Source organism: Triticum dicoccoides, chromosome 7B (assembly GCF_002162155.2).
Source record: "Triticum dicoccoides isolate Atlit2015 ecotype Zavitan chromosome 7B, WEW_v2.0, whole genome shotgun sequence".
Lineage (NCBI taxonomy): Eukaryota > Viridiplantae > Streptophyta > Magnoliopsida > Poales > Poaceae > Triticum > Triticum dicoccoides.
The window spans coordinates 701,972,254-701,981,640 of record NC_041393.1 but is presented as its reverse complement, the minus strand read 5'-3'; the positions used below and the strand labels follow the sequence as shown (position 1 = coordinate 701,981,640).

General features: G+C 43.8%; 1 protein-coding gene across 1 annotated transcript; it reads left to right on the top strand.

Moving 5' to 3' along the window:
- Positions 1 to 5,967: 5,967 nt before the first annotated feature.
- Positions 5,968 to 9,141, top strand: LOC119339448 (putative receptor-like protein kinase At3g47110). Its single transcript, XM_037611501.1, has 3 exons — positions 5,968 to 5,981; positions 6,189 to 6,289; positions 8,129 to 9,141. Exons 1-3 carry the CDS (start codon positions 5,968 to 5,970, stop codon positions 9,139 to 9,141), a joined length of 1,128 nt encoding a protein of 375 aa, XP_037467398.1.
- The last annotated feature ends 246 nt before the right edge of the window (positions 9,142 to 9,387 follow it).

Sequence of the window (9,387 nt, the reverse complement as noted above, 5' to 3'; positions counted from 1 at the left end):
GAAAGAGGAAAACCCGAAGAGAACTGGAGAAATGCTGAAGAAAACCATTGCAAAACAGCCCAAAACCGTAAAGAAAACGACAGAAAAAAGCCGTGCGGTAGCTACAGATTTGGAACGGACCACTGCCGCGCCAGAGCTGGGTGTGACCTAATTTGTTCTTCTCCGGCCGGCCGGTATCGTACGTGGTTCCATTACTTCTTTCATATTGTCAACTTTGTTGTTTCTTCAGGGCCATCTCAAAAAGCTACTCCTGATCGATGGCATGGCGGCCCGAGATTCAAGGTCGACCCGGAGGAGACTGACAGAAGAGGATTTTGATAGAAGTGTTCTTCGGTTTGGTTGGGATTAAACAGGATTGACAGAAAGTCCCCTAAATTCTCTCCAATCCCATTGGGAGGGGATTAACTTAACAAGGCCTAGGTGTGTCTTAGTTGCAAATTGTTTTCCTTGTACATCGGGGATGCTTTGATTCATCATTCTGTATCCTTAATGCTGAAAGAGATGCATCACATCTGCAACACATGCTTATTCAGAGTTCCATCAGACGAATGTGAGAGCGACGGACTCAATGTCTGACACTCACTTGCCGTGGACGGCGGGGGCTGGAGAACGTCTTGCCCGGCTCAAACATCGACGCAAGTGGGGCGGGGCGTGTCAAGGTCTCCGCTGCACTGGAGGTTTGTCGAAGCTGAAATAATCCCCTGAGGCTTGATCTAGAGCTCAACATCCAACTCGATCACACACCACCACCACACCTTGCGAAAACCAAAGCAGAGAAGGCCGTCGTGCCGTGCGCTGCTCCAGGCTCCGGCCGAGCAAGCTTGCAGAGGTGCGTATCAAGAATCTCATCTCTCCTCCTGATTACTACTAGTACTAGTGCTGAGCAATCATCTACTTCGGCTTGTGCCTTGCTGTGTAGAACTGATCGATGCTGATGTAGATTCTTAGTTGGATGGAACTTGCTGTGCTGAAACTGCATTATGCCTTACCCTTTGCAGGTGACAGACCTACTTGATGGGCACACGGCGATCACTGGTACCCAGCACGCTTGTGTTGCCAGCAGTACTGTTGCTGCTGTTCTATGGAGCTGGTTCATCATTCTATATCCTATATGCTGAAATATGCAGCACATCTGCAACACATGCTTATTCAGACTTCCATCTCAAACAGTGAATTTGAGAGCGACGGAAGGACTCAATGTCGACACTCGCCGTGGCGGGGGCTGGAGACCGTCTTGCCCAGCTCAAACAGCGACGCAAGTGCCGGGAGACGAGTCAAGGTCTCCGCTGCACTGGAGATGCGGCCCAAGCGTGTGGATGTGACGGAGGCTGCACAAGTGTTCTTGAGCCCCTGAACGGCCTCCCCATGCGGCGAGATATGACTCGATTCCTCCTCTCCTTCCAACTCACCTCGCTCGTGGCGTGCACACCTCACGCCTTCCTTCTTCTCGATCCATCCCCGCCTATGCACGGCGTCCTTCCTTTGCCCGCCCCTCGAGCCCTCCACCAACGGCTGCCGTCGTGGTTGTCGTGCATCTTCCCCCCTCGTCGATGAGCAGCATGCACATCTCCTTCCCTCTCCCTCTCCCTCGCCCTCGCCCAAGTCCTAAGTCGCACGCGCACCCCGCACGCGGACGGACGACCATTGCCGACATATATAGAGATAATGATGCTCTTAGAAGCCATGACGAAGAGAACGAGAAGGAGGTCGTGGTGCTACGGATCAGTGATGTGGCGCAACTTAGGCCCTTGCTCGGTGGCCGGTGGGTATCCCTAGGGCATTTAATGACATGATGATGATGCTAAGTTCCCAAGAAAGGGAATTATCAAGTGATACAGGTTTCACATGGCTTTTACATTGCCCTATATTGTACCGAGTTAAAGTTTCAAGTCCCAAGTCAGTTCCGTGAGATACAACGTTTACAATGGCCTATGTTGTACCAGAGTTAAAATTCCTTTGTTTTTGAGCAAACTTTCCAAGTCCCAAGTAAGTTCTGAGAGATAGGGCGTTTACAATTAATGGCCTATGTTGTACCGAGTTAAAATTTCTCTGTTTTATCAGTTCTGAGAGATGACAGATATGTATCCTCAGGCTGGCTGGCTGGCTGGATTCATCTTCTTTGATCGTGGCAGCTACTTAAAAGCTAGCAGGTTTTGTGATGAGACTGGCACATGTGGCTGGATTCCATATATATATGTTATAAGATTGACAAATATGACTAGATTCTTCAATGCTTGGCAATTCTTTGTCAACATTTCACTAGGCAAAAGAACAGATTTACTTTTCTTGTGCAAGACTAGTGGACATTTTTTGTTTTGTTTTGCGAGGGAGATCAAGATATTACTCAGTTAGTGATAGCATTTTATTATTGTAATCATCATATATCTCACTTTGATTGATTTCTATGTATTTTTCACAGCCACGTCAACACTGGGATTGGGTAGCTAGACAAACTAAACCACACTAGCTAGCCTGGTTGGAGCTCTCATGTCTCATCATCACCAAACACATGTTGCAAGTATTACAAGCCTTGTAACTTGCAGACCTAATATGTACTCCTGGATTGGACTGCCCACTTCATCAGTACAAAGTCTAGTGTGGGACTGCTGGAAGATCGGCTTGACAACCGCCGACCACACGTGCTATGTATCAACTCTCAGCATGTGGCATGCTCCCTCTTTCCCAATCATTCATCTCCTTTGGCGATCCAAAAGGACCGTCGAGTCAGTTCGGACATAAAAAGATGTCTCTCTGATGGAAAGTCTGTTTGGACATAAAAAGATGCATACATATCATCAAGTTGTTTTGAGGGCACATGATAAACCAATTTTCTTAATATGATAAACAACAACCACGATCAATGTAGGCGACAAAGGGTCTCCCAAGAGTAGGAGGGCATCATTGGAAACAAACACAAGATCAGCATGAGATCCGGATGTAAGTGCATATCATGGATGGTACACAGACCACATATATGTAGTTGGAATTTCAGGAATGAGGCGAGCATACACAACATATAACAAAAAGAACAAGACCGCTCCATGTGTGTGATGGGAAACGGCATACCGCTCAAGTCGTAACTACAAGCATAGACCAACAGAGATCCGGATGTAAGTGCATATCATGGATGGTACACATACATAGGTTAAACCTTGAAGCCATGGTTGTTCCTCATACCACTAGCCTTCTCAAACTTCCTTGTTTTGGCCAGGGTTCTCAAGACTACTTCCACCTAGGCATATGGTCCTCATAACTCATGTGTGGCCTCCTTCCAGGACAGCCTCCGCCCTCCGGCGGGATCGTTTTTTACAGGGAAGTAACCTAGTGTCAACTCACTTGTTCTGCCGATCGCCCATAACCGGTCATTAGGCAGAGAGTAGTGGCAACCGACCAAGTAGTTGAACTGTAAATAGAACAAATGTAAAAATTTGAGAGGCACGATAACCTTCAGTTTTGAATAATCTCATTTCAACAACAATGCATGTAAGAGAAGTGGTGCTTGTAAGCATGAAAAATAGCAAACAACTAGCTTGCTCTAATCTACACGAAATGCAAACAGTTAATTGGCTACTAACGACATTATTTCTTATAGTTTATACCACATACATGACTTATGCTCCAAGGCTAAACAAATGATGCATACAAACAGTTTTTGTATAACTGATGGTCGTTTCAACAAACAAAAAGTTACTTAGCATCATAACACAAACCAAGGAACCGTTGTTACTTCACAATCCAATGATGATCCAACACAGTTATAGTGTACAAAACCAGCAAGGAGATATAATAATGGTTAACACTCACTCTTTTCCCTTGCTCAGTTTCCTAAGCTTGCATACATACATTTAGCATTGCATTACTTTCCGAAAGCGCACAAGGCACAACACACGTATTCCTAGTATGGACACTACAGTAAATATTAATCATCTTTTCTATGACACAACAGTAACATCCTAAAAGTTAATTATTCCTATAGCTAATGTTCTTGGGAGGAGAATTTCGAACCACAACAAAAGAAATAACATATTTGTGGTGAAGTAGGGATCAACCTTGTGCGGGGCGTCATCATGGTTGAGGTGGACGTCAGACTCGACGATGTCCTCCTCGTCAGCTTGGGCATGGGGTCCAGGTCATCGGCGGAGGGTGCCTGCTGCTGCTCCAAATCAAACAAACAAATAAGTCTAGCGGACTAAAAATGGTTGGTTATAGGTAACTAGTGAGTTGCTGTATAGTATTTGAAAATAACTTGAAGCAATTATCATTGCATGAAAAAAGCAAATGATCTAGGTGAGGTAATTAACAACATAGATCACAATAGACACATCTATCACATGTGCTCCTATTGCTTCACTTGTCGAATTTCAGACTATTAGTAACACACACACACACACACTTAAGCATTGACAAGTAACAAATTAAGAAAATCAACACTCCCCCTCACGTCTACACTTATTTAGTCCTTAGACTTGGGATCGATATAGGCCGCATGATCTTTTTTTTTGAACTCCAACAGTCAAGGTTTCTTGTTCCTAAGAAAAATGTTCCCGTAAATAAGCTAAGCAACATATAGCAAGTTTATTCGATTGCTTTACATTTATTACACACAGCAAAAAGATTTTATTGTTTTACACACAACATCAATATCTGATTTGATAGCTTGCATCAGTTATACACACATACCAATAACCTTGCAGCGGTTTGTAGGCAGGACAAGAAAGCATTGTTGCATCTGCATCAACTAAGTAACTCACTACAGTGGTCTGGCTACCAGCAGCAATACACCTTCCGGACATAGCCAACGCTAGCTAGAGGAGGAATCTATAATACATGGCGCAGCAGCAGAAGAAAAATATATATCTCCATGTAGCAGCCATCTGATTTGGAGCGTATGACACATGGCACATGAGTTGCACCAGGCATCTAGTTTGATTAAAAAATTCATTCAGGGGAAGCAAGCAAACAACAGTGAATTTACGATTTATGGATGTAGGAAGATTAATTTGCACGTCACAAGGTAGCTTTGCAATCCCTTATTAGATTAGATATTCCAAACTTGTGAGCCACATAGACACATATTGGAATGTGCTCTAGCATGCTTGAAGCAGAAAGAGCAAAAAAAGAAAGAAAGAAACCAAACCTATCTCTAACTCCTAATCTCTAACTTAAACATAATTATACTTCTAACAAGAAACCCATTCTCCTTCCATCCACCGTTCTCATCAGTTAACATATGATAGTTACCGTGTTGAGCGAAAACCAACTAACTGCTTTTTTCCAACTGCAGTTTTCTCGGAGGAATCTTTTGTTTGCATCTGGCGCTCTCTCACTATAGGCTCCTAAGCTTGCCATATGCTCTCTAGAATACAATTTACATCCCTTAGTTTTGGCTGTAAGTAGCAAAGTAGATGTTTAATTGGCTGACTCTTGTTGCGGAGCTTATTACATTTGTCCTTACTGATCTCAGTCAACTCTATGATCGACTAGGTAGGGTTGTTAAACTGTAGCCTGTGAGCATTGCGACTCACTGAAACGTGTGAATTGCTGTTGTAACATTAGCTAATTTTAAATTATGTAAAAGGTAGTAGTCACAAATAGGAAACATGAACACTTGGTTGATGAAAGAAGTCAATGGTCCAAGAGCTTCTAGGATCCACTTGAGGGTTGTTTTCACAATATCTTGGTGTGGGGTCTGAAGGAGCTGCCATTTGATATAGTTATGCGACTTGCGATAGAAAAAAGCATGACCTGTCTATCTAGAGTCAAGTGGCAAGCAAAGGCCATACCTACATATTAGCTGTTGCTGATGTTGAATTAATTGTGCCTGCCCTCATTGGTCCAAACTTGTGCCATTTTGTATCCTACTAGTATCTGTCAGACATCTGGACCAGGACGTTCCTATCATAAGTAAATGTTGATTTCTTCGTGATGTTGAATACCCAACCGTTGTGCACCCTGCATTTTGTCGACATGCCGCGCAGAAGGTCTCTCTCTGCCTGGCTGCGCCGCAATATATTCTGTCCAGCTGAAACAGCAACGCAGGTAGGTGGGGAGATGAAATAAAATTTGACTTGCACTGCGTTGTATGTCAAATATGAAATAATGCAGTGACGATGGCTGATGCGACCCGAGCGTGTGAATGTGAGGGGCGCTGCGCAAGTGTTCTTAAACCCCTCGCCGGCCTGAGCTAGCTACCTAGCTGAGCATCCAATTTTCACCTTTCTCACGCACCACCACCAGGGGAAGCCCAAGCTAGAAGAGGTCTGTCGTCCTACCGTGCGCTCCATCAAAGGTTCGCAACTACCATCTCTCGTCCTGATTTTTATTTATTTATTTTGCAAGTTGTTCTCTCGTCCTGATATACTAGTAGTTGTGTCGAGTAATCATCTTTTCTTGGGATGTAATCCTATAAAAGGAAGCACCTAGTCACCAAATTTCCATGTATCAGTCGATTTTCATAGCCTAGTACTATTCATCTTGTTCCCCTCCCGCCCCTGCTTAACTGCCTACCGGCTACCGCCGCTGTGCGCCACCTTGCCCTCTCCGAGCCGCCTCTCTTGTCGTGCCACAACTGTTCCGACCATCCCTCTAAGCCCCACCCTTCTCATGCGCCTGCGAGCACCCGTCAACCCTCTTCCTATTCTCTGCATGGCACCGGCAACGATGCGGCTAAGCAACCGCTGCTTAGCAAATCCGCGAAAAATATCTCTTTTGGGTTGAGTCTTCTTGTTAGGCTTGTTACCTTATATATTGTTTTGCTGTTTTTTCACATATTTAAAAAAAATTAGAGGTATAATCTTTTTTTTGTTTGTGAAGTTTCAAATATTAGTTTCATATGTAGTTATGTACCAAGCTCAGACTAGCACTTTGCTTCGAAGAACTACGAATTAGGGGGTATTTGGTTGGGCTTATTAACTTCAGCTTTTGCATTTTGGCTTGTAAGCCAAAAAAAATTCACCTATTTTATAGTATGCTTTTGGCTTATACTATCATGTGCAAAACCCAAACAACATTGCCACGTACGCGTAGGAAACTTCCCATCCAATATTTATAAGATATCCCACATCGCACCGTTCATGCGCAAGGCTAAGCTGTAACTGACCGTTGGATTAGCCATCGTACCACTATGGCACCACAACACGTCTTATATGAAGTGTTTCCGATAACCAAAAGCCTGAAATTGGTGCTTAGACTTGGTCTTTCGTCCTTATTTTACTAGTAGTTTTTATCAAATAATCATCAGTTTGTGACTTGTTATCCTCGAAAAGAGGGAGCACTCATCAGTCAGTTGCCTGAAAAAGTATTTATGGATAAGTCATGTTATTCCTTCGTGTGTGGCTACTGTTCATATTTCCCCCTCCCATTCTACCCGCTCTCTAGCCCATGCATACCTGCCTACCGCCGCCGTTCCGGTCACCCCCCTAAGCCCCACACTTCTGCTGTGCTGGCAAGCACCCTTGCAGCCGTCAATCGTCTTCATATCTTTTGCTGGTGATGACGTGGCTAGACAACATATGCTTAGCAAATCCGCAAAAAAGTAATCTCTTTTGGTTTGTGTCTTCTGGTTAGGCTTGTTACCATATGTATTGCCTTTTAGTTTTTTCTTCACACATTTTCAAAAATAGAGCTATGCTTTTTTTTCATGAAGTTTTGAATATTAGGTTCATATGTAGTTATGTACCCATGTTTGGACTTGCACTTTGCAACGAAGTACTATGAGTTAGTGGGTATTTGGCTACGTTTAACTTTGGCTTTTGCATTTTGGCTTATAGGCAAAAAGGACACCTACGATGGTATTAAGCAAAAAAAATATACCTATGATTGTATAATCCAAAAGTCCATAAATAGGTGTTTTCCCGGGCTTTTAAGCCAAGTGCAAAAGCCAAAGTTAAGCCCAACCGAACACCCCTTAGTGTGCTTATCTTCTTCGGTGAGCATATAATACAAACATGTTTACAAAAATAAAATGCTAATTTATGACCACTTTCCATTTTTACCCTTGCAACCCCATTGGTGAAATAATGCTCTATCTGCATTGGAAGTTACTGAGTAAAAGTGACGTAGTATGCACTAATGTAGGTTTGTAATCTTTTGGAGCTTATGTTGAAAATGCATGTCTGGCCTTTTGCAGGAAACATAAACCTCATGGGTCTCGCCATGCTTGTTCTACCGGTGCTCTTAGGGTTGTTTTATGGAGCAAGTGACATTAATTGCTCAATAGTTCATGGTAACACCACAGACCACCATTCACTGCTTGATTTCAAAGGGGCCATCAGAGCGGACCCAAGAGGAGCCTTGCGCTCTTGGAATGAGAACATCCACTACTATATGTGGTCGGGCATCAAGTGCATCACAATGCACCCAGAGCATGTTACAGTACTAAACCTTGCCAACATGAGCTTGACAGGCCAAATCACACCCTCTCTAGGAAATCTAACCTTCCTTCAGGAACTTACACTATCCAACAATCTCTTCTCTGGCCAGTTGCCCCCTCTCAATTGTCTTATAAGATTAGAGATCCTTTACCTACAGAACAACTTGTTGCAGGGGAACATTCCGAATGCACTTACAAATTGTTCCAAACTCCTTGGACTAGACCTCTCTTCTAACATGCTAGTGGGTTTGATTCCTGGAAATATAGGTTCCCTCTACAATCTAATGGGAATTGACCTTTCCACTAATAGCCTCACGGGAAACATTCCACCAACCTTCGGCAACAACACTTACTTAGAAGAGCTACGACTTACCCACAATCAACTCAAAGGAAGCATTCCCGAAGAGCTTGGGAAATTGCCGGACATGACAAAGGACCGGGCGGTGTTTCTCGGTCAGAATAGGCTATCAGGTAGAGTTCCAGCAACATTGTTTAATCTATCCAAGCTTATAATACTGGACCTAAGTACAAATAAGCTAAGGGGCACATTACCATATGATATTGGTAATCTATCTGTCGCGCTTCAATGGCTAGTTTTGGGTGCAAACAACTTGTCTGGGACAGTGCCACCGAGCATTGGGGCCCTAAAGAACCTTACAGTTTTAGATCTTGGAGGAAACAACTTCGTTGGACCAATACCATATTCCGTCGGGAATCTGCCAAAGTTATGGAAGCTTGATCTTTCCAATAATCATTTTGATAGTTGGTAGCATAACGACACTGCTAATGACTTATTCATGGTGGCCGAATGAGCCAGGGATGCAGTTTGCTGTGCGAGTGCAACGACCCGACGAGAGCTCTGCACCTTCCCGTTCTTGCATGGCTGTGTCACACTTTCTGTCAGCAGGCGTGGTTGCTTGTTTTCCTTAGCGGTATCCTATATTTTCAGCGGATCCATCCCCATGTATGTAGGGTTTGTGGACGCACACACCTCATTTGTATTCCTGTCACCTAGA

Coding starts and splice junctions, on each gene's coding strand:
- LOC119339448 (XM_037611501.1), top strand. Junction 6,290..8,128: donor TACCGTGCGCTCCATCAAAG/GTTCGCAACTAC, acceptor GGCCTTTTGCAG/GAAACATAAACCTCATGGGT.